Source organism: Buteo buteo, chromosome 7 (genome assembly GCF_964188355.1).
Source record: "Buteo buteo chromosome 7, bButBut1.hap1.1, whole genome shotgun sequence".
Taxonomy (NCBI): domain Eukaryota; kingdom Metazoa; phylum Chordata; class Aves; order Accipitriformes; family Accipitridae; genus Buteo; species Buteo buteo.
This window is the reverse complement of record NC_134177.1, coordinates 17,913,525-17,941,356: the sequence shown is the minus strand read 5'-3', so window position 1 is coordinate 17,941,356 and position 27,832 is coordinate 17,913,525. Positions and strand designations below refer to the sequence as shown.

Here is a 27,832-nt window from a genome sequence, read left to right as displayed (position 1 = left end):
AATGGGGACAATCAGTAGTTAGATGCTGGTGACGCGCTGCGGTGCGTGTTCTCGACGCCTCACCGTGCGGTGAGACGACGACCTCCCCCTGAAGGAAGCCCGCGAAATCCTCCTCACGGCTCCTGAGGGGCGCAGGTCCCATCCCCGGCCGACCCCGGCCCCCTAACTGCTGTCGGGAGGGGAGGTAAACCGCGGAGCCGCGGGAGAACACGAAGCCGCGGCGCCGGCAGTGCCACGGCTGCCTCGCCGGCCCATCGGTCGCCGCTGCGCCCCGCTCCGCTCCTCCCCGCCCACCTCCCGCTGCCCCTCGCAGGGGCGACGCCGCCGTTGGAGCCTGCGCAGTGCGGCGGGGAGCGGTCGCCCTCCGCCCTGGCCTGCCCTGCCGTGCCGTGCCCTGCCCTGGCCGCCCGCGGGGCTGACAGCGCCGGGGATTGCCGCCCCGCTCCCTCGGGGCTGGCGGCGGGCGCCGGGGGTCGCGCCGCGCCGCGCCACCGCCCCGCCCGCGCTCTGATGGGCCTGGCGGAGCCGGCGCCATGGCCGCCTTGTACCAGAGCGCGGACTCGTCCGCCTCGGCCTCGCCGAACAAGCTGCTGGCGCTGAAGGACGTGCGGCAGGTGAAGGAGGAGACCACCCTGGACGAGAAGCTCTTCCTGCTGGCTTGCGACAAAGGTACCGGCCCCGCTGCCTGGCCCGGCCCCGCCCGGCCCGCCGCGCCCTCGGGAACGGAGGCCTCGGCCGCTCGTTCCGAGAGCCCGAGCCCGCCTCCGCCCGGCGGCAGCGCCCCGGCCCCCGCGGTTCGGGCGGGGGCTGGGGGTAAATCCCGCGAGCGCCCGCGCCTCGCACCCGGGGGGCGGCGGGTCCTCGCCGTGCCCCGCAGCGCCGCCGCTGCTGGGGGGCACCGCGGCCTCTGGCCTCGCCTCAGCGCCCGGCTCAGGAGGCGCCCCGCGGCGGGGCTGCCCTGCTCCGGCCCCGCAGCCCCGGCGCCTCCCGCTGTCCCCTGTACCAGCGGGCACGGGGGAGGGGAGGCGTTGGGCCAGCTCCCTCCGTGTTCGTGGGGGAGTGCGTTTTGTGTCAGAGGAGTGAAGTGGGGGCTTATCTAGACATCCCCAGAACGAGTGAGACTGGTTTCCTGGGACTTGAACTGATGGTGGTGGATGGGAAGAGATTTTCCTTTCTACAGCGTGCTACTTAGTTTAAGCATATATTTAGTTACCCTTGAGTAGAAGCACAGCCTTAAGTCAAACTGATCTTAACATGTCTTAAGTGCTAGACTCTGAGATAGGGTTTTAATCATGTGCTGAATGGTTATGTGTACTTTAGAACATAAGCACGGTTGTAGAAGCTGGTGTGTTTATATGCAGAGCTGTCTGCTGGTCGTGTGTTTAGGTTAGTTAACGGAGTAGTATTATTTCTGCAGTGATGTTAGCCAGCCGGCTTAGGAAGTTTGTTCTGGTGTCCTTTGTGGTGAGATGCCCTGCTGTTAGACAGCTGGACTGCCTGCAGCCGTGCTGCTGGTGTCGTCTGTCTTGAAGATCAGACCAAGCCACAGCTTTCTCCCTAAGTATAAACAGAGGCTTAGGGAGCTAAAAGGATGCGCAAGAAAGGTGTAAAAATAATAAAAATTGTCTATATAACATCTGGTTTAGCGCTCTTGCAGAACCTCTATATATTCTACTGCATACAGAAGTAGGCTAAGCTAAAGTCTGTCTGTTTCCTGGGGGGTTTTTTGTTTATACAAACAAAATAATTTGTTCCCCTAGAGACATAAATAATTCAAAACTTTTATCTTTGTCAAGAAGAATCAATTAAACAGAATAATATGCAACAGGGCAGCCTGATGTGTCTATGCTTCAGTCAAATAGGAAAGTGCAGCTTAGGTACATCTTACCGTAGTTAGCTTTACTTGCTCATCAAAGTTGCTAGCTTGAATTTTGTAACATTGCAGCATCATATCACACCTACTTTGATGATATATATGCAAAAATTGGAGTGATACAGAGAAGATGAATGTGGCTTCTGCTCAAGGAAGATGCACACCTGTTTGTAGCATTGTAGAGAAGGTTTTTCTGACTGTATGGCTTTTTTGAACCAAGAAGCCTTCTCTGATGTAGTTGAACTTAATGTTTCCTGTTTCTCACAGGTTATGTATGAGCTGTTGCCCCAGTTTTGAAAAGTACTCATGCTTTTGTGTGTGCTTGTTTTTAGGACTGGAGCTAAAGGGGTAGTTTAAAGTAGGTGCCTTAGTAAAGAGACCTCCTGAAATATCTTGTTTCCTCCCTGATAAGAGAAGGCTTATCTATCTTAACATCTTAATTGTCTGACGTATTCATGTCTCTCGCCAGCTATGGAATGTTGTCTTGTTTGATGGTAGCTGGTACTTACAATGTTCACATGCTTTTAATGCTTTATAATACTAAGTGACATTCATGCGTTACTTGTGCAGGTGACTATTACATGGTTAAGAAACTCTTAGAGGAAAACAGCTCAGGCGAAATGAACATAAATTGTGTGGATGTGCTTGGACGAAATGCAGTTACCATAACCATTGAAAATGAAAACTTGGATATACTACAGCTTCTTTTGGATTATGGCTGCCAGGTATACAACACAAGTTATTGAAAATTTTCAGTGTAGTCATTGATCTGTGTATTCTGCTCTTTATATATTTTCTCTGTTAATCTGTCAGAATTTGGAAGGAAATAGAATCTGTCTTTATAGGCAGTTCAGTTCTTCCATTTAGTAACTATGAAAGTGTTTTCTTCTCACTAATTTTCTAGGGGGATTTTATTGGCATAGCAAATGTATAGTAACATTTTCAATGATATTAACAAGTTGATTTTTATTTTAAATGTTAATCCCATTGTAGCGATAATGTATACGTTATCTTCAAGCAAAATAAACAGTATATAGTCAGAGTGCATCATATTAAGAAGTGTAGAATGCAGACATCTCTTTGGCTGTGGGATATAACTTTAAACCGGTAGCACAGTTAGAAGAATGCATGTTATATTAGATGATCTTAAGGCAAGCATGTGTTTCTGCAGTGCTTTCTTGTTAAACTTTGATCTATGCTTGATGGCAGAGGCGGTTTCATACCAACAATACTTCCTTAACTATTTGCAACATTGCTGCTGCTGCTGGGAGAGTTGTAGCTATGGTAGCTTAAGTGTGTAAAACAGGGAAAAGTAGTATAATTTGTTAGGTTGTTTGATATTGGATGGGAAAAAACCAGCAAACTTTCCCCTCCCTGGATCTCCTTTTTAGTGGTGATTATAAAAACTGTGTCTTTTTCTTTTATTGTTAAAGTAAAAACTTGAATTTTCTCAAGTGAATTAAAAAGGATAATATCAACTGTAGGGAAAATTAAAAGCTGCTTAGCTCAACTTAAGAGAAGTTTCAGAAGTAGTTACCAGCCCAGAAAAAAACCCCCTTACATTCCTAGCTTTACCACAGAACTACAAATGTGGGGCTGAAGTATCCCATAACCCTGAGTTGTGTTACACAGACGCTTGCTTTTAATGTTTTTAATAACCTGGTAAACTCTCCCTTAGAACTTGATTTTTGCAAGTATCCTGCATCATCTTTGCTGGAAAGTAATTTCTGCAATTGGTTCTTCTGCTGTTTGTGCAATGAAACAAATTGTCAGTATTTAACTCCTGGAATGACAACCTGAATTTGTATCCTGATCATATGCATGGTGATAATACAGAACATCAGTTTAGTACTTTAAAAATAAAGAAAAAATGCAGTTTGGCTTAAGGTTGACTCTATGCTGTTTAAGTTACTGCTGTTTTCACATATGACTTGTTTTCTTTCCTTAGTCATCAGATGCACTTTTGGTGGCTATTGATTCTGAAGTGGTGGGAGCTGTTGACATTCTGCTTAATCACCGACCAAAAAGATCCTCCAGACCAACCATTGTAGTTGAGTGTTATTATTCCTTGATTTTTGGTTGGGGAGTGGGGGGGCTGTGCTATTGCATTCTGGGTAGCCGTAGTATTTAAAACAATGTTCTTAAATGAAATTCTACACCTCTAAGGTGATAGAATCTGGACATTAGGGATTATTTTTATAGACTCTTTTGTCTTAAAGGATAGAATACGTTATTTTGCTTTACTGCCTAAGGAATCCAGTGGCTTTGTATGTGCCAAATGCTAACAGATGCCTAGTTATTCCAGAAGAGAAAAAAATAGAGTGGTTATAAATCTTTTATTGTAGACTGTTTGCAAGGTAATTAGCAGCCTTGATCTATAGCAGATATATTAATGTATTGAAGCTTTGTAGTAGATTTGTTGAGCGAATCTATAAACATCAAATATTCACCTTGAAATTAATGAGTTGAAACTTAGTTTGCCAGCACTCAAGTATCAAAGAACAGTTAAAAGCTCACAAGTAGAGGTGGAGGGAGGGAAGAAGTAAGGTGTTATATAACAGAGTATGGTACAGTCAGGATATTTTTTCTGTGCTTAGAAAGTAAATATAATAATTTTTTTCAAACTAGAGCAAAATACACTTTTTAATATCATGCATGTATATTGGAGAAGGTAGACACTGAATGTCAGGTTTTCTATGTAAATAAATCATAAACATTTCTGTGTCCTGTTTTTTTTCCCAGTATTTATCTGAGAGGTGTTTGAATGTTGTTAGAAATTTTTCCTTATTTTCATGTTGTTATTTCATATTTCAATATTTTGAAGGAGAGATTCATTGCTGAACAGTCAAAAAACCCCTTACATGGGAACACTGTAGTAGAACTGCATGTAATAAATTTAGATACTTCCTACATTTTATTCCAGAAACTAATGGAACGCATTCAGAACCCAGAGTACTCGACAACCATGGATGTGGCACCTGTCATTTTAGCTGCTCATCGTAACAACTATGAAATTCTCACCATGCTATTAAAGCAAGATATATCATTACCCAAGCCTCATGCAGTAGGCTGTGAATGCACGCTGTGTACTGCAAAGAACAAAAAAGATAGTCTACGACATTCCAGGTAAGATTACCAGTCATAGACAGTAATAAAAAAAAATATCTTTTCATAATTCTCTGGTGTTGCTTGGGTCAGATGCATATTTCCTTTTTCTCTTTAAGGTGAGGTTTATGAGTGGATTCCTCTAATATGTTATAGCCTTTATTGTGAGAGATGGTAGTTCTTGGGGATGGGTTGTGCTTGAAAAGGCTGGTAGGAGGCAGTGGCTTTTTTTTTCATTTTGGTTTTATACTCTTAGTCACTGTGCATGTGAAGCTAAGTGCCTTTCCTTTCTACCAGTTGTGTCACAAGCATTCTAGCTATCTTTGGCTTGGGAGCATAGGAACTATGGAAATAAATTTTTCTTAAGTTAGTTAATACTTCGGGGGTTTTGAGCCAGAATGAGGAGGTGGATAATTCTGTATCCTGTTTCTAAAAGTGTTTATGTAGCATGAATTGATGAATGCAAACTAAGGACAATTTTTTTTCTGGTTTTTTTTTTCAGTATTTTTGAAATTCGAAAGCTTTTTAATAAAGGCTCAAGTGAGGAAAGGGATTTACCAATCTTGACAGTATTTTGTCTGGTTAACTTGACAACATATTTGAGGGTTGAATACAATGTAATATGTGAGAGAGGGTGAAAAATCACAGCTCAAAGATCATAAGTGGACTACAATTACAATATACAATTAATTATTATGTAATTACTCCAGTATGTATCCAAATGACAAATAAGGGAAGTCAAAGGATAATTGTTACTGGTATTGAGCTGCTACAGGCTACCTTCTGGTACCTGTAATGGCAACATCCATCTGATACCCCATGTCATTAACTTCAGTATGAGAAAAGGTATCAGGGTATCCCAAGCAAACAAACAATAGAAACATTTGAGATAACAGCTCTTAGTTTAAACTAGAATGGATAACAGACTTTGTTTTGGTGTTCATGAGTCACTAGTTTTGGAAAACATCCCTTCAAATGCTTTCCCTGCTTTTTTTTTTTTTGTCTTGCACACTAAAGCTCCCCACTGTTTTTAATTTAGCTTGTTAAAATAGAAGATTGCCTTAAATGCTTTACTTCCCTCTCTTATTTCCTCTTGAAGAACCATAAGAGCTACTGTATAACACTTAAAATGTCAAAACTTTACCAATACTGTTACCTTAACTGACGGCCTTCTGCTGGTGTACTGGTAACAGTTGAAGTAGTGAGGAAAAGAAGAGGCAACCGGTTTGTCCAATTTTTGATACTTAGAATAATAGGGATTCTAAGTACGTGAAGGACAATGTCTTCTGTGATATATCACATTTAATGCTTGTAGTGTCTGATTTTAAGAAACCCATTGTTTTGTCTTTCAGCTGACTGTCCTATGCAAACTTTTGGAATAGGTTCTGATTTGAAACTGCTAATCAAATGAAACGTTTTCATTTTGCTTGCTTTTCTTTTGTCACAGGTTTCGTCTTGACATTTATCGGTGTTTGGCCAGTCCTGCTTTAATCATGTTGACAGAGGAGGATCCAATCCTGCGAGCTTTTGAACTTAGTGCAGACTTGAAAGAATTAAGCCTTGTTGAGGTTGAATTCAGGTAGGAGTTGAAAACACAAACCAACTTTAATACTTTTATGAAATTACACATATAGAAATGTGTATGCATTAGAAAAGGTTTATTCTTAATTTTTTGTAAATGGAGTGTTTAAACTGATAATTAGACTTAATAACAAGTTATATAATTTATGCCTCATTAGCAGTCATTTTGACAATTTAATTACTTTAAATCCTTTTAGGTGTAGGCAGTTCAATGTGTATAGTTGCACCAACTGTGCAAATTTTGCTCTACTCTGGAAAAATAAATAGCAATTATGCTAAATGCTGACTTATTTCAAGATCACACACCTATTAATCATCAATATCTCATTAGTACTCTGCGCTTTTTTTTCCCTACGTCAGGGTGGAAGTATGCAACACCTTGTTTATACTGACCTGACTCATGTTGGGAGTTGTTTCGGGTATTGTTCCTTAATTTTGCTCCTTATATTATGAGACTCTGAACAGTGTGTGTGTATGTGTGTGTATATATATAAAAAATACATGTATATGTGTAGAAGATTTTGTGCTGAAAATGCCTTGTCTATTTAATGAACGTATGCTCAATATAATTTTAAGTTTAAACTATGCAGGTTTCTACCATTTTAAAATTTACGAGCACAAAAGCATGTATTTTTTATGAGAACATGAAAGCAAGCATTTGTATGGGGTAAAATTATGCTTTCCTGAACAACATATGAATTTTCTGCTTTTATATATATATAATCAGCTATATTTTATAGCTGATTATCTTTCTTAATAAGAGCTCAACTGTTGCGTTTTTGTGATGTGGTTTGGCACTAAAATAGACTGTGTGCTAGGTGCGACAAGCAAATAGTGTAGTTTATTTTATTGTGGTTATTATATTTGTAAATAGTATTCAGTGACTAGACTTTAATTTTCAGATGACAGGAATAAAGGAAAACCCAAACCAACTTCCCTTCCAGGTAGAAAGTCCAAATGATGAATTGCCAGGGTCATATTTTGTGACTACTATGCCTTCTCGTGTCCTGGAAATAATTCTAAGCTTTAACTCTGTATATGGAACTTATAAAATAATTTGTATACTGTAAGTCTGTTTCTCAATTTTTCTCTATCTAGCGGAGCTGCAAACTAAACTGAAGTGTAATTGTCATGTTGCATGATGAAACCTACTCAGAGTTGTCTTCAGAATACTTGGATCTTGACATACGACTGTAGGGTTTGTTTTTTTTTAATTTGTCTTAGCATAACATACAATGCCAACCAAAAATGGATAGTCAGTGATTTAATGGAAAGTATGTGAGCAGCGTAATAGTATGTACTGTTTCTATGTCTTTCAGAAATGATTATGAGGAGCTAGCTCAACAGTGCAAAACCTTTGCTAAAGATTTGCTTGCACAAGCACGGAACTCACGGGAGCTGGAAGTTATTCTGAATCACACATCTAGTGATGAACATATAGACAAGCGAGGATTGTTGGAAGAGAGGATGAACTTAAGTCGCTTAAAACTTGCAATCAAATATAATCAAAAAGAGGTTTGTCTTTGCAGTAATTTGATAAGCTTTCCATATTGTATTTTGCTAGTAATTTAATTTATTGTTCTGCCTCTAGACATAGAAGTGGAAATAAATTTGCGAGGGTTGTAGAAGAGATAGTAAAACATAGAACATCTGCATGTGAAACAGGGAAATGATGCTGCAAGATACCGAGTATTTCTTCAGTATTTACTGTGGAGAAGAATGTAGTATTTTCTGTATTGGAGTATAGACTACCACTCTTTTATGAACAGCTCTGGTAGTGGTAATTATTTGTTCAGATCCTCATTAAATCCTTGCCTAGAGAAGCATGGATTCTTAGGTGCCATATATGATTTATCATCCTCTCATTTGTCATTAGCTGTTCAGCTTTGGCTCAGACCTCATCTGTGCTGTTCAGAATTATGTTAGACCTATGCTGGTATAACTCAATAGTGCCTCTGTTCCAGAATAGTAGTGCCTTTTTATGCTATCAGTATGGAATTTATTTCATGCAGTAGGTCATTGTTGTCTTTATCCCTTGACAAATTATAACTCTAGTTTTGCTGTACTAGAAGGCAAATGGGTATTTGTGGGATTCTAGTACAAGGACTGGGGACAGAGAGAGTTTTCTTTCCATGCAAAATCCTTTTTCAGTTAGCATTTGCAGAAGGCATTATAATTCTGTCTGTTCTACGTATCTAGGCTTAAACTGTTTGTGAAACTGTTAAAATACATAGTGTTTAAAAGCCATAAGCCATAGTTACAGAATGTCCTAGAACCAGCATTACACACTTCTGGTATGCGTTAAACAAGCATACTGAAGTATTTCAGATGTTCTTCTGGTTTTAAGCATAGCTTGTTTTTACAACTGTGGTTGGAGAATAACATTTTTTGTGTGGTATGAGGAAAGTATCTTTGCAGAATATGTTTTATTCCTGGCAGGTTTACAATAGAGCCAGTTTTTTGTGATGTGTTCTAAACCGTGATGATGATATCAAGGTTCTTTTTGTTGATATTTTTTAAATTAAATGACAAAGCATCCTCTACTGAAATATATTCTTTCGTAACTCCATGCAAATAAGCACCTGAAATTTGAAACTATATTTGCATAATCTACATAACCTTCAGACCAAAATGATCTTTTCAGGGACTGATACAACATAGTTTACTGTGTTTTAAAATTAACCCTGCTGAGTAGAGCCATAAAGACTATAAGAACTGATATGTGTAAAACTGCTTGGCCACTTTACTCCTCATCTTACAACATGTTGTGTTTTACAGTGTGAATATTTCACAGTAACACTATCTTATTCTTCAGATAAGATCACGGTGCTTTATAATAACAGATAATGAAGCTGTTTGAGGTATGATGTTACTTATATGCTAGATATCTAAATAATTAGAAATCAAAACTCATTCTTGACCTGAAAACCATTAAAAGTCTAGTATTTATAATTCATGTTTAGTTGCTGGTTTTAGAAGGAAATCAAAGTTATGGATGTTTATAATCATAATGTGTCCATCGCACTTTTGTTCTCTTACAAGATAGTTATTTCAACTTAATATTCTTGCCTTTTACTGTTCATTGGTAAATACACATAGTTTGAAAATGAATTTTATTAATGTAAATTAGTAATCTGTATTAAGAAACCCAAGACTGATTTCTTGTTTCTTTCTTTTCCCTCCCCCCAGTTTGTTGCTCAGTCTAACTGCCAGCAGTTTCTAAACACTGTATGGTTTGGACAGATGGCAGGCTATCGACGCAAGCACACATGCAAGAAGATTTTGACTGTTTTGACAGTTGGCATTTTCTGGCCAGTTCTGTCCCTGTGTTACTTGTTAGCCCCTAAATCTCGAGTAGGTCGAATAATTCACACTCCTTTTATGAAGTTTATTATTCATGGAGCTTCATATTTCACGTTTCTGTTATTACTTAATTTGTACTCCCTTGTCTACAATGAGAATAAGAAGAATACAATGGGACCAGCCCTTGAGAGAATAGACTATCTTCTGATAATATGGTTGGTTGGTAGGTATGATTTGGGTATGTTGGATGACAATTGCTGATGTTGATTGAACAGTAATTATTTGTACTATCTTCTTATGAAATTAGCATGTTACTCATTGCGTGACCGAAGTTTACTCTTTGGAGGATAGTGTTACAAGAAAAAAAAAAACCCGAACACATTTTGAGGAAGGGATGTGAAGTGTTAGAACTATCTCTAGTTATCACAGAAAGTGAAGTATCAGAATGTTTTAGGATCTAACTGAGGAGGAAAGTGAGGTTTTCTTCAGAAGGACTAGTAGCATTCAGAGTGATGCAAGTGAGATTCAGTTGTGCAATAACAAATTAATGTCAAAGCTGTGTATCTTCCTAGTAGTTTTAAAATTCTGATCTTTTAAAAAAAAAAAAAAGAAAGAACAATAACCTGAAGGTTGTCCTGGGATAGAGTTAATTTTCTTCCTAGGACCTGGTACAGTGTGGTTTGGCTTTAGAGTGAGAATAATGTTGATAATACACTGATGTTTTAGTTGTTGCTAAGTAGTGCTTATCCTAAGTTAAGGATTTTTCATTTTCCCATGCTCTGCCAGCATGGGAAGGGAAGCTGGGAGGGAGCATAGCCAGGACAGCTGACCTGAACTAGCTGAAGGGATATGCCATACCATAGGATGTCGTGCTCAGTATATAAACTGGAGGGAGTTGGCTGGGAGGGGCGGATCACTGCTCGGGCATCAGTCAGCAGTTGGTGAGCAATTGCATCGTGCGTCATTTGTTTTTCTTGGGTTTTATTTCTCTCTCTTTTTGTTATATTCCTTTACATTACTATTATTATAGTTTAGCTTAGTTACTGAAGTGTTCTTATCTCAACCCACAAGTTTTACTTTTTTGTCTAGTTCTCCTCCCCATCCCACTGGGAGTGGGGAGGAATGAGCAAGCAGCTGCATGGTACTTAGTTGCTGGCTGTGGTTAAACCACAACAAAGGCAAAGCACGTGTGTGTTCCTGAGATTAATAGTTTTCTAACAGGTAGGAGCCTGTCATCGACTACTTTTCCTTGGTGCTAAGTTGAGGAATAAAATTAATTCAGACATCGCTTTAGATTTTTTCCATGATTTTTCATGAATCGGTAGTATTATTTAGTATGTAGGTGGTTTAATCATTGTGAGTCAAACTTGTTTTGTTTTTTCATCAGCCAGCAATCCACAAAACTTATAATTTTGTCCAGCTCTCTTTTACCAGAAGTGTTTGGACAACGCACGTAGATATATGGTTTAACTTTTAGGTTGCCCATTATGGAGTCAGTAGTTGCACTCAATGATCTGCGTGGGTCCCTTCAACTCAGGATATTCCATGATTCTGTGAATTCTATGAAAAAATTAGTAGGAATGATCTGAGCTTCTTAATTACTTGTGTGTCTGTATATGGAATTATGCTAGAATCTGAATATTACTAGTAAAGTTATTGTTTCTTTGAAAATCTAGCTAAGATCTTTTTGTAATCATAAAGTAGATTAAAAGTATTTGTGCATTATATGCAAGTTAATTATAATTTTTCTGGATTGCAAGTAGTTGGAGTAAGCATGCAGTTACAGTCATAAAATCAATTCCTGCACTGTTTTCATTTATATTTTAATATGCTCTGACTAGATTAAACAGGAGGATTCTGTACATTTTTGTTGGACTAATCCAACTTTAAAGAATTGCCAAAATTTAGGGTTCTGCAGAATCTCTTTCATAGTTGTAAACGTGAAATTTTTATAGTACTCTGCTCAGCTTGAATATATACAAAATTGCCATAAACAGTAAGTAGTAAGTCAATCTTTCATGACTAAATCTTGATTTGAGAAGTGATTAATAATAAAATTTGGACTTGTTGCAGCGTTGGAGTATTGTTTAAAGAAAAAAGTGTATGTTGTGTATGTTTATGTATGCATACTCCATCATAGTCTAATAAATTGAAGGCGTGCATTTACCTCATCCTTGTTTTAAAACATAGAAACAAGTATTATTTTCCCATATTGTAATTTTCCATTTCTGTACATCATTGTCACCGATTATCATAACTACCTGAAAGGATGCATGTTAATTCTGGTTGATGCAGTAGAGGGAGCACAGGTATAATTTTTGTTGAGTACTCGTGAACTTTTGTTTTGGTTGAAAACTCATAAAGCCTTTTAACATGTTTTTGTTGGATCATTTATGTTTGGTTTTACATTAAAATTTGATAGATAAATTCATGGAAACTCATTCCTTAATGTAAGGTAATTAGATATGTATCATTTGGTTGACTGGACTTTTAAAAAGCAGTGATACAGTGGAAAACACCACAGTTTTTATCTAAGTAGTTGTGGGTGGTTTATTTGTTATTTTAGAGTGGGTTTTTTTGCAATTGTGATTCCTTTCATTGTTTAGCTGTATTAAAACTGTTGAGTTGTTCATGCAGATTTTGGAAATACCCAGTACCTCAGATACAAATGCATGCAGGTCTTAAAAGAAAGTTGAAAGCTTCAAATGTAGAGTACACGCCAGTGTTACAGACTCCTCCTTTGATTTGAGATTCAGTATCTGATTTTAAAAATTATTTTGTTCCATCAAATCTAATGTAGGCAGAAAGTGTGTCATTAGGTGGTCTTGGAAATTTTAATGAAAGCCCATAGAAACATTTTATTTTCTTCATGTAGTATTTTAACGTGGATTTCAGATAGGATTGAAAAATGACCTATAAGTAATACAAATCATTAAAATCACGTTACTTTTCACATTATTGAATCTTAAGATTTTTTTAAATAGTAATTGCATTTATAGCTTAAATGCCTATTTTGTAATCACATTGTACTGTTTCCTTAAAATTATTCAGTAAGTTGAAAAGAACGTATTTTGAAAATGTGTGACAATATTAACTGGAATAAAAAGAACCAAGTTGAACAAGGTTTTACCTACATTATTGTCTTCCATAGCCCCATTAAAATAGTTCCTAAAAATCAATGTCAAAAATGGTCACAGCAGAATTTCTAACACTTAAAGTTAGCAGCTAGTTTTGTGTTCTACTAGATTTAACCTTCAAAATCATGAATACAGTAATTCTCTTTTCCAAGTTATTGAGCCTAAGTCATACAAGTGTCTTCCCCAGCAAAATAAAGCAACAGAACTCTAATTCTTGTGTATGTAAATAACATCACTTATAGCATCTTCTACTTCTCCAACTCCTTTTACTGATTCTGTAAAAAATACATGGTGATCATTTGGAGGGGCACAGAGGTTTTTGTTCAGAAGTATTTTTTTTATAACCAGGAAGAAGAGAGATTTATGTAAGTCTTTTAACAAACTGTGCACAGCATGTTTTTTTTTTTTATTATGCCTTCCAACATTGCTGTAAAGCTGACTGAACAAATAAAGTCATGCATAAGTATCTGGTTTGGTTTTTTTTTTTCCATTCACTGGATCTTGCTCTTAGTGGGCCAAAGTTTTAGAGAAGTTGCAAAGTCCTAAAAGCTGAACCAAGTCTAACAGTTTTTAACTACCATTTATACACATGATGCTTTTCTTCTTGTCCTAAATATAATAGCATATATCTGAAGTACTCAAAAACCCATTAAATAACTGATTATTCATAGAAATGAAAGGTGCCATTATATTTCATCTAACGGTCTTTTCAAGTTTTATAAAAATGTCAAATCTGTAAGAGACATTCAGTTAGTAAAATTCTTAGCAACTGTTATTTTTCCATACAGCCAGACATTAACAAGGCAAAATTCATTTTGCTAAAAAGATCCTGAATATTTGAATGTGTGTTGCTCTAAGTTAAACTTCTGATTTTTGTAATCTTAAGTCATCATCTCTTTTCCTACCCTAACCGATATTCAATAACATTAGCAGAGAAAAGTTTCTACTTTTTGGATCTCTTTGGTAACAGTTACTGAGCTCATTATTCCTAAAAAACATTTTATAATACCTACACGCTTCCAAAAAATACTTGATACTTTATATAGCAATGTAATGATTTCTATAGTGCTTTTAGAAAAAGTTGAATACTTTTCATTCAGAAAAAGCATTTGTATTCTAGCCTTCTACCTTTATTTAAATTTGACCTTTTCCTGTCTAATTTTTCTTCTATTCATGTCCTCTCATGCCCTTTTTTATTGGAGAATTTGTTTCTTAGTTGGAAAGTAGGCTTGAAAAGGTTAAACATCTTGTTGCCTTATGATTAATGCTTGTAATCCAATGCAATGCTTTTAGTAAGTTTACTTGATTAGTCTACTTCTTTCTCTTTGCTAAAATATAATTTACAAAAGCCAGTCAAAAGTGCTTTAGTTGTAAAAGAATATCTATTTAGTGCAATGGCTTGACTTCACTGGTTGTTTTTTTTCCTGCAGGAATGGTGTGGTCAGATGTTAAAAGACTCTGGTATGATGGTTTAGAAGACTTTTTAGAAGAATCACGTAATCAGCTTAGTTTTGTCATGAATTCCCTGTATTTGGCAACTTTTGCTCTCAAAGTAGTTGCCCATAACAAGGTGAGCACCCATCTTCATATATCCAAAGCTCCTCTGGGACTGACTGGGCAAATATAATTTTAGTACATTGCTGTAAAATATGTGAAGATGTGTTACGTCTGGTATGTTCGTAGTAGTATGTTGTAGTTCATTGTACTACGTTAGTAATAGCATACTATGTGGGTACAGTTTAGGCTTCCGAGTTAGGTTTTCTATGTGGTATATGCTGCGTAGTTGTCAAGATCTCTGGTCTTGTTGCATTTGGGGCTTGAAAGAGAAGTTGATGGGTAAATGGGAGTTAGAAAATGCATCAAGACATGTCCAAGTACTCAGGGACCCCAAAGAGAGCTAATGTCTTCCTTGTAAGAACTGGCTGGTCTTCCAAATGGCATGATGGGAAATCTCCCCATACAGATCATCTGATTTTGTCTTTGAGTTCGCCTGATTCCATAAATCGTTACTATGAAGAAAGCTAATAGTGACATCTGTGTTTAGGTTGCCTAAAGCTTTTTATTACAGAAAGCTTTATTTAGCTTTTGATTACATATGCTCAAATGTCATAGGTGGTTGTGGGGGTTTTTTTAATTGTTTTTCGTTTGGTGGGGGTTTTTTGGTTGGTTTGGGGTTTTTTTGTTGTTGGTTTGGTTTTTTTGTTTTTTTTGTAGCAAGCAAAAAAGCCTTGAGACCATAGAGGAGCCTTATCTTTTATCTCTGAAAAGCCATCTGGATTTGATTGAAGATACAAGTTCTAAAAATGATCATTCTCATTCTGTTGCATGTGGTGTTAGCTGCACAGCATATGGCAAGCTGCCAGACCAATTGAATATGAATATTTTAGCAAAACTTAAGCCAGTGCAGTAGCACCATTATTTTGTATTGCAAACTGTGAGTTGACAGCTGTCTGGTGGTTGGGAGGGGAATAAACTGGTTCAGTTCTTTCCAATTTGGTGTTTGGCTCATTTCCCTATCCTTGCTTGATTCAGAGGCTGGTAATCATTTGGAAAGGAAAGCTACATTTCTTGGAAAAAATAGAGAGAGAATGCCATGTTGGGCTGCCTTCCCAACCATTTGCTTTGCAACCAGCACTTTTGTAGTAGTAGTTCCTTTGCTGAGATAAGAGCGCTTTGCTACTAATTCAAGTTGTAACCTTTTTGAAGATGCAGGACTCCTGCCCTATGTAAACAGGTACAGGCTGACTTTTTTGCCACTTTTATATGGCAAAATTTCTTTTTATAGTTTATAAATTATTTAGAAAACCAAATAAAAATGGTTGTTTTACATCTTAAGCCCGTATTGTAGGCACTGGAGCTGTAAGAAATAAAGGAAGAGTCTTTGTAGCACAAGGATTTGTACACATGCAATTGCAGTGTATAAAAACATATTTATCCCTGTTTCTTGCCATCTTTGTGCAGCGTACTTTTGGGCAAGTTATTTTAAAGCTGGTTTGAGTTCCTTAGTTTTTGAATGTCCATTTTGAGACAGTAGAACCTGGTAATATAAATGTCGAATGTTTTCAGCGAAGCCACAAGTTACGGATCTGTGGATATTATGTGACTAGTTGAATAGTATCTAGTGGATATACTTTAAGGGTGTATTTACACCAACAGTTTACTTGTGATTTCCATTCTCTGTAGTCATTCATAAAATCCATTGAAAGAACCCCAGATCCTAAGTCTTTCTAAAACTTTCTAAAACTAGTGAAGACCAGCTGTCAGTACATTGCACTTGCATGTGTACATTAGTTTTCTTAGCAGCATTTTAATACTGTTTTTGACTGAGGCCTATTACGCTAGACAATGCGTATGTTTATAAAGTACATGAGTCCCCATTTCAACGAACAGTGCAAAACAGAGTAGAAGGGAAAGCAGAACAGAGGAATAAATGGTTTGCTGAGCGCGTGAGTGGCAGAGTTAGCTGTTAAATTTAAACCATCTGATTTCTGGCTCCCTCTGGAATGGCTTTTAAAATGACTTTTTCTAAAGAGTGAGATATCTGAAAGAGGTAAGCCATAAATGAATCCTATGTGTTAATTTCTTTTATGCTATCACCTGTTCTGGAGGCAGAAGTAGGGAGCAGTGCATGGGTGTATTTCTGTATATATAATGTCAGTAATCTCAGTTTGTCCTTTTTATATTGCAGTTTCATGATTATGCTGAAAGGAAGGACTGGGATGCATTCCATCCTACCCTAGTGGCAGAAGGTCTTTTTGCTTTTGCTAATGTTCTTAGTTATCTGCGTCTCTTCTTCATGTACACAACCAGCTCTATTCTGGGACCGCTCCAGGTGAATATCATTACTGCTTGAGAAAATTAATGCTCTTAATTTGCTATGAAGAGTCTTACTGAAAAGACAAAAAGAAGAAATTAAAGTAAGAAAGTCAGCAAGTAAAAAGTAGAAGTGATACTGCATTGAAGTTTGGGGTTTTTAATCTCATGTAAAACATACTGATTTCAATGGAAAAAGGTATGAAAAAGAATGGAAGACCTAGTGTAGTTCACTTTCTTATAATATTTTTCCATAACTGTACCTATACTGTCTTTTTGTTTTCATCTGTTCTTACCTTAATGTACTGCATAAGTGTCTGCAGTTTGAAAACTGTAAGGATCAGGTTCTTCTGTAAAGTTCTGTGCAAATGATCAACCTAACTTCTTATCTTTAAAAGAAAGATGAATGAGATGTGTAGCAAGGAAGAGTAATCAAAAGCATTTCTGTTTATGTCTGTGATCCCACTGAAGTTGCACATTGAGTTGAATTGTGCAAATTGCTTTGCTTTGAAAAATACAAATATCTCAAGAGTATTGAAATAGTCATCTATTTATAGCCAGTTATAAGAAGGGATAACAGCTTTATTCTTACTTGAAATTTGCTGGAGCCCTCCACTGAGTAATAATGACAGTAAAACCCCCACATTTTAATTATGTAATGTATTTAATTCAGTCATCCAGAGATGGTAGGGGGGAAGTATTAACAGTCTTGGGTTGTGATGCTGGAACAGCAGAGACCACAACAGTTTCTAAGCTGAATTCAGATTTTTCACTTAAAGCTGGAATTTAGCCTGGTTTTGTGCAAAGAATTTAATTTTCTTTTCCTGAATTGAGAGCAGACATGGAGTTTTCTACTGAGTTTTATGCCATGTAGTGTTTTTTTTGTTAGCTGGTTTCTTTTTTTTAAGCACAGATCCTCTCATCTTAGTCTTGGTGCTATTCATCGTAATAAACTTCAGATAAACTGGGTGGACTTGAGGGTGCAATATGACACTATACAGAAGGTCTGGTACCTTTGGGGATAGGGGAGGGAACCTGGACTATTATTAAGACATCACATTTAGGATGCAATTACCTCCCTCGATCCTTTTTAGAGTAATAGGAGAAAGAAAGCTTCCTTCTAGAAAATACTGTGAATAGAAATCACCTCTTATTCCACTAGCAACATTTTTTTCCCTTCTGTGGTTTTTCTGTTCAGCGTAAGTCCTCAGCACTGACTGATTTTGTTACTTTGCCAGAGAAAAGCCCTAACAAACTAAAGCACCTGATAGTAAAAGCATAGCTTACTGAAAAAAGCTTTGCGTAGGTATACTTTCAGCTTCTCTGGACTCGCTTCCTGGGAGACTTAGGACAACAAATCACATCAGACAAATCACTGTTAGGTTGTACTGATGGACTTCCCCCTCCCCCCCTTTATTTATTTATTTATTTCCATGATATAATTTAGTTAATATAGCTGGTTGTCAGCATCGTCACTGGGTTTGCAATTGTCTTTTGAATAAAAAGACCTTTGGAATAAATAGGGTAGTCATTCAGTGATCATAGCGATGGAATTTGTCCTAATAGGTCAAATCAACGCTTTGTCCTCTCTTCTAGTTTTAAGAGCTTTGTGGCAAGAGGATGACTTGAAAGGATGCTGCAAGAAACATTATCACTATTAGGCATAAAGGCAGAATAAATATTTGGCAACTCTTGTTCTGCAACTAGAGTTATACCGAAGGAGGTTCTGAAGTAAATAATTCTGGCTCAGGTCACTAGGTCTTGTATCAAGGCTTAAGGTTCTAGCTGAAAACCTCCAGCTTGATGGTTCAGTTCATTTTAATGAGTTAGAGGACTTAATCTTGCTGCATGAATAATTAACTTTTAGAATATTTTTGTTTCATATAGAATAGTGCTTCCTTGAAAGAAAGCAAATCACTTTTTAAATTGGTCTTTTTAACATCATCATAAAAAGCGCTTTGAAAAGAACGTTCATAGTTCTTGTAACCAGTTTTATATTATTGGAAGATGCCTGTTTCTCCTCTAAGGGTTTTGTTTGTTTTACTTCTTGCCCTTTTCTCTCTAGCTGTGACTATGTTGCTGCTAATTATTTTTATTATTTTAATATATTTTAATATATTTTTATAATTTTTTAATATATTTTTATAATTATTTTAATATATTTTTTCTTTTATACATTTTTAAATGGAAATGTACTTGCATACTTTGAAAAAAATACTAAAGTATTGATGTTGCAGTAAGCATTAGGCTTGTTACACAAATTGATTGAACACTGAAGTCTCTCCACATTTTGAAGAGATTCACTGTTTAATGTGCATATTTATTTATGTACTAGATCTTTCACAAGTTTTTTATTAGGAGGCTATGTTATGAAATTTTCTAAGTAAATAAAAACAGTCAACAGTCACCCCATTCAGTGGCACACTGAAGCTTATGTTATTACCGTTGGCCAGTACAGCTTGTGCAACAACTCTTACAGTATTTTCTGAAAGTAGGTCACAAAGTTCAAATGGTGGCAATCAAAAATGGCATGTAAACCCAACAGTGTGTCAGAGGGAAGGCAGCTATGTTCTCTTGGCTATTAGAGTTATTTTTAAGCATTCAGTTACTTATTCATTAATAAAACCTATTTGAATGCAGATTTGTAAGCTGGCTGTGTGGTGTTTTTTTTATTATTAACAGAAGATAGAATAATATTCCCCTAGATTAGATCTTTAGATTTCAAATGCTTAGATATTCTAAATACTTAGAAAGGAATAGCATGACTACATGAAGAAAGCAAGTGGTATTTGGGCTGTGTTACCACACTATTCCAAACAGAGTATTTTTGGGTGGTTTGCACTTTTTATGCATTCCTGTTTCATCTACTTTGTCTCTCTCTTGCCTGCAACCATGTGTCAGTTAAAGGGTAAATGCTTTGTTGTTGGTGGTGTTTTGGTTTTTTTTCTTTATAGGGTTAGATGTGATGAAACAGTAGAATGGGGATTGCATGCATCCTCTGACCAAACGATAGAATTACTGCATAGCTCTGCCTACAGCTGCAGATTCTCCATGACTGTGGCAAACTGCAAAGAATCAGAGAGAATCTGCTGTGCAGCATGGGTACTCAGTGAGTTTCCAGCAGCATGGCAGGGAGCAAGGGCTGGCACTTCACCTCCCAGTATACTTGTACTTGCAAAACCTGAGCATACATTTCTGGACTATGATTTGGTCCAGATTGTGATTCATATAGGATCAGGCTTTCCACATACTGATTTATATACAGGATTAGATTTACCTGACCCCATTTTATATATTTGCATTCTTTATAATAGTATTGTTCTCTGAAGAAGTATGTAGGAAGAGTAATTTAAATTGTGTAAACAGTTTGTGCTGTGTCTGTGTAAAAATTTACACTTATAACAAAAGCAAGTTGAGGTCTTCTCTGTTTGAAAAATGCACAAGCATAATTTTATTTCTTTTAAAGATGCTGTATTTGTACTGTTGCAAACTTCTGTATAGGATATTTTGAAATGGAAACTAATGATCTGAATTTAGTGTCATGTCTTCTATACTTTACAGCCTTTAATTTTCACATGCTTATGCACCTACACATTGTGTATGTTTAAAATCTTACATAAAACGTACAGTGAATTAATTCTGTGTTCTGCAGATGGGCTTTGGTGTACTACTTTTTGATTAGTGATGAATTATGATTCCAAATGTTTTGATTAATTCACTGTCCTTATTAAGTGTTTTCTTAACTTTCTATGACAGTATTTATGTTCATATGCATTTCATTTACTGCTTTTATGTATTGACTTGTGAGTTCCTTATCATTGGTATTACAAATAAAGAATAAGGTGTACATACTATTGCTTATGGTTAATGGAAGGATGTGAACTTATCAGGCGATGCTAAAACTACTTAAATTTTCTTATTAACATCTAGAATTTTTCACTGATAAATGGTACAAGGGTACCTCCCGAATTTGAGGCCTGTTTAGCATTTTAAATTTTAAGTTAAATGTTTAAAATGTAAATAGTTTTTGTTGTTGTTGTTGTTGATTAGAGGCTGAAGGAGAGAATACAAACAAGAATAACTACATGTTTTACTAAAATTGGAAATAAATCTATTTCACAGATTTCAATGGGGCAGATGCTACAAGATTTTGGAAAATTTCTGGGCATGTTTCTTCTTGTCTTGTTCTCATTCACAATTGGATTGACACAACTTTATGATAAAGGATTTACTGTAAATGAAGAAAAGGACTGTGCGGGTATTTTCTGTGAACAACAGAGCAATGACACATTCCATTCGTGAGTTTGATATTTATGAAATAGCTGTATTGTTCTAGCCCTTAATTCCTAATAATTAAACAAAACTGAAATTTGTCACTGAACTTGAATTTACATTAAGTAAACTCACTTTTGGTGCTTGATTTACCTAACCAGATTTTTTCTTTTTCTTGTTTTTCTAGGTTTATTGGCACATGTTTTGCTCTGTTCTGGTATATATTCTCACTGGCACATGTAGCAATCTTTGTCACACGTTTTAGCTATGGTGAAGAATTACAGTCTTTTGTGGGTGCTGTTATTGTTGGTACCTACAATGTGGTGGTTGTGATAGTATTAACTAAACTCCTTGTGGCAATGCTTCATAAAAGTTTTCAGCTGATAGCAGTAAGTGGTTTCTGATTAATTACCAATAATTGCTAGTTGTATCTTTGGATTTTATACAGATTTTTTCCTATGATGTGTAAACTAATCTACAGACCTCCATGGATGAGCTCTGTCTCTGAGCTCACAAGGGGCATCTTTCCTTCAAATATGAACCTTTTATTTACTTATATCCAAATAAAATGGGTACTTTGCATGTTGAATATGTGCAAGGCTTTGGCCCTCTGGGAATTGAAGACTTTCTTGATACAATGCCTGTTCAAGTCCAGATGCTATTCTTGATAAGGTGTGGTGCTGGGGCATTTGATGGGGGATTTATACCTTCATAGCTAAATTTTGTATTTGCACTACAGTATATGGTGAGTTGAAGATACATGTTTTTATTAAAAAAATATTAAAATACTATATAATCTATATATTAATATACTATATAATCAAAGTTAAATAATGGTCAGTTTTTCAGGTATGAGAAAATCAAACTTATGAAATAGCCTGTTAATATTTTTGCTTCTGATCTCTGTTAATGTTTCTGATGCTTTAGAATCATGAAGATAAGGAATGGAAGTTTGCTCGTGCCAAGCTTTGGCTTAGCTACTTTGATGACAAATGCACACTACCTCCACCTTTCAATGTTATTCCCTCTCCCAAGACTATCTGTTACCTTTTCAACAGTCTCAGTAAATGGATCTGCTCTCATACATCAAGTGGCAAAGTGAAACGTCAGAACAGCCTAAAGGTAAGAAATAATTGGGAAAGCTGTAGGCTCTGAAGCTGGAAAGGTGCTGCTTGCTAAAATGAATCAGCAAGTTGCTGCATGAAGCTGCCTGTCACATGGTGAGTGCTACTAAGATAAACAGGAACTATAGAATAATGTGTGTTGTGTCCAAAATATAAACAGATAAGTCTTACCTATTTCTACTTAAGTAAGTTTCTATTAATTTTCAATTTGGGGAATTTCAACCCCCTTCCCTCTAACCCCCAATTCCCCCAGAAGTAGTCTGGAAAAAATGCTTTGACTGATTGAAAACTCATAGAAACCTCAAGGAAGTATGTGCTAATCTCAGAAAAGGTGAGGTTAGAGTATTCTTTGGGGAAGGCAATTGGTTTTAAACATGTTATAGAAGTGTCAAATAATCAAAATGGATCACTGAAGCATCTCGTTGGGGGGAGGGATTTTTTTTTTTCTTCAATAAATGTTTTTATTATAACCTGTAATTTTGCATACTAATTTTGCATCTTCCTGCTGACAAAAGTAGCATTAAATAAACTAAATTCAGAGACTTTATGGAATGTGCACTGACAAAGATTCAGGATTATAGAACTCTTAATTGCCCATAGGACAATTAACCAAGCCAGGTAGATTAAAAATGTTCAGTTTTCCTGGTACAGCAGATTATTATTTAATTTAAATTTTGCTGGCAATTTACATGCATTGTGTATTTGTGCACATCAGGATATTTCTATAAAATAGCTTTGTTATTTTGTTCATATTATTCTCTGTATAACTGTATACAGGCTTTAGGATTCTAAAACAAACCACTTTTCCGTAGTAAATGTGTGGTGTTTGTTTAAAGGAATGGAGAAATCTGAAGCACAAGAGAGATGAGAATTATCAAAAGGTGATGTGTTGCTTAGTCCACCGTTACTTGACTTCCATGAGACAGAAGATGCAAAGCACGGATCAGGCAACTGTGGAAAACCTAAATGAATTGCGGCAAGACTTGTCAAAATTCCGAAATGAGATGAGAGACCTGCTCGGCTTTCGAACTTCTAAATATGCTATGTTTTATCCAAGAAACTAAGGACTAATTTTTAAACAAAAAGTGTGTACTTTTAGATACCTATAGGTGAAAGTGTTGACCTAATTTTGTTGCCAGACCAAATAGAAGATTATTGCACAATAATACATTTGAAAATGCGTTTGCATGAGTTGCAGCTAGATGTGGAAGTGGTGGAAATAAAGGCAAAACCAGATAGAGTAATTTTCTTAAGCTCTTAATCTTAGTGTGTATATAAAACTTGTTTATAGGAATTTTTTAATGTTCCTCAGACTGTGGCTGTCAGGTATCAGAGCTTCATAACTAGCACAATGTGTTTATTTCTTATATTTTTGCTGTTTGTTCCTTTTTGATACTTGTTTTTCAAGTTGTGGGAGAAGATAGGCTTTTTAAAACAAAAATCCAGCCTATGTTTATTTTTAATAGAAAAGTCAGATATAGAATAATAGAGAATTTCCAGCACAGCTGGAAATTATGTTTGACTGTAGGTTACAGTGCATGCGAAGACTGTATGGCTTTGAAAGAGGCAGTTCTAGTGCCAAGTTTTGTATGTTAACATTGACTGTATACTAACATTTATAGAATACAGAAAATCAAGTCATCAAGACTCTTCCCTTTCATGGGAACATTGAAATTTTGAACTCAAAATAGACCAACCATTTCTTGAATGTTTATGGTTATGTGTAAGACAATCAATTCCTGTTTGGATTTTTCAGCAGTGCCTCAAAAATATGTTTTACTACACATGTTAAGATTGGGAACAGAATTTTAAAGATAACCTGTGAACTTTTAAGATCTAGTATCTTAGGGTTTTAAAATCTGGATGAGAAATTATTTGAATTATTAAAACCTGTGATTTAACAAAAATGAGATGGAGCATGTGAGTGCTATTGTTTGCAATGCTGAACAATTCATGTGAAACACTGTACACTTCTTTCTGTGAGAACATACATTGAATCTGGTCATTGGACAGATGTAGTTTAGGAGGGCCTGCTTTAGGCAGGTTTTACTTAACCTACTTTTAAACTTGTCTTTCTTTTTTTCCTTTTTTTTTTTTTTTTTTACCACAGTTGTTGCCAAGCTAAACATTTTTTTGTGTCAGGAATACTATGTTTTGTGAAAACATGTGATTTGACTTTGCTTACAAGGGACAGTAAGGGCTTTGTGGATTTTCTGTGCTAGAGGGTCCTATATGGCTTTATATGCTTCTATATAATTCAAGTTGACAAACTGTAATTGAGAAATGCGAGATTCCTGTATTTTTAAGTACAAAATAAGTATATTTATGACAACTAAAGGATTGATTGACAATTTTACTGTTACAATGCTGCTCTTCTAAAATGGTCTTACGTTGAGAAGGCGCAGGTAGCCATAGTGGTCTTTGACTACAGTTGATTTGGGGAGGTTGATAGGGTGGAGGCTTATATGAATGTTTACTTTTTTGAAGGAATTCTTATAAAACACTTTCTTGTAAAGGTAATATATTTTCTGTACTATGAAATTATGTATATCTGAACTAGGGTTTAATACTCTGCTTCTAGGAGTCCTGTAGTATAGAGGGATTCTGATAAGTGTTGGGTTTTCATGTGAATAAGCAGCTAACCTCTTGTGTTCAAAGCAAAGAGGATCACTGAATTTTGTATTTGGACTCGGATCTCATGTCTGAATTATACATCAACATAAAAACTATGTGCTGTGTATGTTACGTATATCCAAGAAAGGAAGCAGACAAATAAAAGCTCTTTGAAAAATATGGCTGTGTTAATATTAGTCATATTTGAAACACATTATATCAGGTACCACATTGAAAGTAATTTCTTTCTCATGTTAAGATAATAAGTTTAAGGAAGGTAGCTGGTGTTAATGTGTTACTACCTTTTTTCCGTGTGGACCCATCCTGTTAACTTTAAGTTTATTTAAATGGCTTCATGTAGTGCTATGAACTGATACCTGAGCTAGTCCCAAACAAGTTAGATTGGGTTCTAGATGCACTGTTAGCTGCTTGACACTTGGCTCACGCTGGTAATTCTTGTGGGAAACTTTGTGTGTTTATCTGTATGAAGCAGCATGCTAATGTAGCTATTTCTAATTCATTGCTTTTGATATGTTAAGCAGAGCTAGCTCGGTCACTGTCCCGTGGCACTGTGTTCTACTACAGTATAGACATGTCCTTGGGAAGAATTGTCTGACTTCAAGGCACTTTGGGGGGATTTGGGTTGGAACTGGGGGTTCTGAGTTTTTATTTGTCCTTGAAATACATACTTGTAAAATGATAGTTAGCAGAGAGAAGTTTGTTCTCTGTAGGACCTTAGTTGTATGACACTTTGCATCTCTGCCTTGGTTGAAAGCTGTTGCAGTCTTCCTATCTACTTGGCTACTAATCATACAGCGTGCTTTGTACTATTTAGTCAGTTTTGTCTTGCCATTTAGATTTTCCTAGTTCACATGTATTAAACATGCTATTGCTTTCCTTATTTGGCAATTTAATACTGGCTGTTCCAGAAGTAGTCTGCAGATGTTGGGGCTCCAAGATCTCCCTTATGCACACTCACAGAACAGTTCTGGATATGCACAGAGACAAAATTTTAGGTGTCTGTGATACTTCTTTAAACTGGGATGTCAAAGAATTAAGTTTGGAGAAGCTGGAGTTTACTTGGCTATAGGGTTCAGAATTTTTTTGTACAAGTTGTAGTGCAAGTTATGAAAGGACTAAGCGGGTTTTTCGAGACTACTGAAAAATAATTTTTCTTTCATATTAATGTTTGTTTTGTCTTAGAGCTAACTTTGCTTTGATGAATGAAAAATGGAGATGGAAATTTTCATGCTACCTGCATTTGCAGTAGAAAGGTCAAAACCATTCATTACTGAGTCGGCTTTCTTTATGCTCTTGCTAAACCATGGTTTTGATGATTGTTTCTGTTGAAATGATTTCAGAAGGTTTATTGCAGTTAGATAATTTTGATTCTGGTTGCAGGTTGGATTTTAAATGTCTGAAGTTTACAGTCACTACATGTACTTTTAACAACCTGTAATAGTTGTTACCTATGTTTTGTAACCAATTCTTACTTGAGAAAACTGGTACTGCTCTGTGTTTCTTTAAGTCCTGGCTCCTGTTGCAGGCCTACTGCTGTCAGTGCTTTAATTTGGGGAAGAAACTAGTCTACAGGGAGTGTTGAGAAGAGCAGGCAGGAGCTTTCCCTACCTGCCATTTGGGAGACGAGGAGCAGTCTGCCAGACTCTTCTTGCCTCACTGGAAAAAGCTGCATGACAGATGGTCATGTCATCATAAATAAAAATAGATTACTGTAGTTCAGGACAGTTCCGAGCATGATTTCCACATTGCTTCTCCCCGGGCTGCTGCTGAGAAATGCCGAGAGCACTGTGTATAAAACCCTTTAATCTGCATAGAAATCAATACTGGAAAATTAAAATTACCATTTAAAATTTTTAGAATTACAAAACTACATCTGCTTTAGAAAAAAATGTTGCTGTCCGTTCCATAGAGAAATGCTGTTTGGCTTAGTCAGTAAGGCAAAGACTTAGCAATCTGTGAAGTGTGGTTACAGCACTGAGCTGTTTGGTGTGCACTGCCAGCACAGCCTTTTTTGTACCTTTGTGCCTCCCTCTGATTCTTTTGTCTCCTGCCTAGCTACCTGTTCAGTCTTCGGAACAGATGCTGCTATGCTACTGAGTTGCACTGTGGCAGTACCTTTTGGTATTACATGTGAGAATCATAATTGAAGAAGAATGGTGATCTTCATTCCACTGTTGAAATAAGCAATGAGTACTTCCAATAGGGACTGTGTATTTCATTACAGTTTCCTGCCCATGGTTACAAATTATAAAAAGAACTCTGGTTTGGTATTTATATACAAGGAAAACAAGTACTTAAATGAATCTTAGATTCTGTTCCATCCATGTAATTTTTATTAGTATTCAAGTTCTACCCAGTTTGAAAATGTATTGAATATCTGCTTTTGACCAAAATGTTCTTCAACGTCTGAGTATTAATCTTTACCTATAATCTGTTTCTATTCTTCCATCTTTGGTTATAGCCTTTCAGTTTCAGAATAACAAATAACTGTATACAACAGACCTGACAAAAACCTCTTAACATTCTGACATTGTCTAACTGCTCCCAGTCTGTTCCTTCCCTTATTCTCAAAATAGCTTCTTGTTCAACCTTTTGCATATGGGAATGAAATAAATTAGACAGATATGCTACTATTTTCACTACTGGTGCCAGACTGAGCATTGCTGTATTGTTCATCCTTTCACAGTAGAGACACAAATATAAACTATTTGCATGTGTGCTTTACTGCCACTAGATTAATTCCTACCTTCCTCCTCCCTAATTACCTTATGGAACTTATTAGTGATATCTACAAACTAGATTATAGTCATCAGTAGAGAAAAGCATGGTGCTGTTTTACAGTTGTCTAGTTTTTTGAAGAGTAAATCCAGTTCCTATTCAAATCAACAATTCACTGACTTCCATGGAAGGGAAATCAGACCCTTAATCATCAAGGAAGTGTAGTGTCAGACAGTCATACTACGCAAGACCCAAACCATCAAAAGCATGTG

The 27,832-nt window shown here is 36.7% G+C and overlaps 1 protein-coding gene across 3 annotated transcripts; it reads left to right on the top strand.

The window, feature by feature from the left end:
- Positions 1-14: 14 nt before the first annotated feature.
- TRPC1 (transient receptor potential cation channel subfamily C member 1) lies at positions 15-24,309 on the top strand. Of its 3 annotated transcripts, XM_075031739.1 has the most exons (13): positions 15-669; positions 2,444-2,598; positions 3,822-3,923; positions 4,797-4,999; positions 6,426-6,557; positions 7,879-8,074; positions 9,749-10,085; positions 14,430-14,569; positions 16,688-16,831; positions 20,935-21,110; positions 21,272-21,473; positions 22,012-22,206; positions 23,045-24,309. In XM_075031739.1, exons 1-13 carry the CDS (start codon positions 534-536, stop codon positions 23,270-23,272), a joined length of 2,346 nt encoding a protein of 781 aa, XP_074887840.1. In that variant the 5' UTR covers positions 15-533; the 3' UTR covers positions 23,273-24,309. The 3 variants fall into 3 exon arrangements, with proteins under 3 accessions (XP_074887840.1, XP_074887841.1, XP_074887842.1); XM_075031740.1 differs by lacking the exons at positions 15-669; positions 2,444-2,598; positions 3,822-3,923; positions 4,797-4,999 and adding an exon at positions 7,658-7,752 and having other exon boundaries at positions 6,431-6,557; XM_075031741.1 differs by lacking the exons at positions 15-669; positions 2,444-2,598; positions 3,822-3,923; ... (1 more) ...; positions 6,426-6,557; positions 7,879-8,074 and adding an exon at positions 8,137-9,420.
- Positions 24,310-27,832: the final 3,523 nt, after the last annotated feature.

Excerpts from the sequence above, each read along its gene's own strand:
- TRPC1 (XM_075031739.1), top strand. The coding sequence starts at position 534 with ATGGCCGCCTTGTACCAGAGCGCGGACTCGTCCGCCTCGGCCTCGCCG. Across the intron at positions 670-2,443 it reads CCTGCTGGCTTGCGACAAAG|GTGACTATTACATGGTTAAG; the intron begins GTACCGGCCCCG and ends TTACTTGTGCAG. Across the intron at positions 21,111-21,271 it reads AGCAATGACACATTCCATTC|GTTTATTGGCACATGTTTTG; the intron begins GTGAGTTTGATA and ends TTGTTTTTCTAG.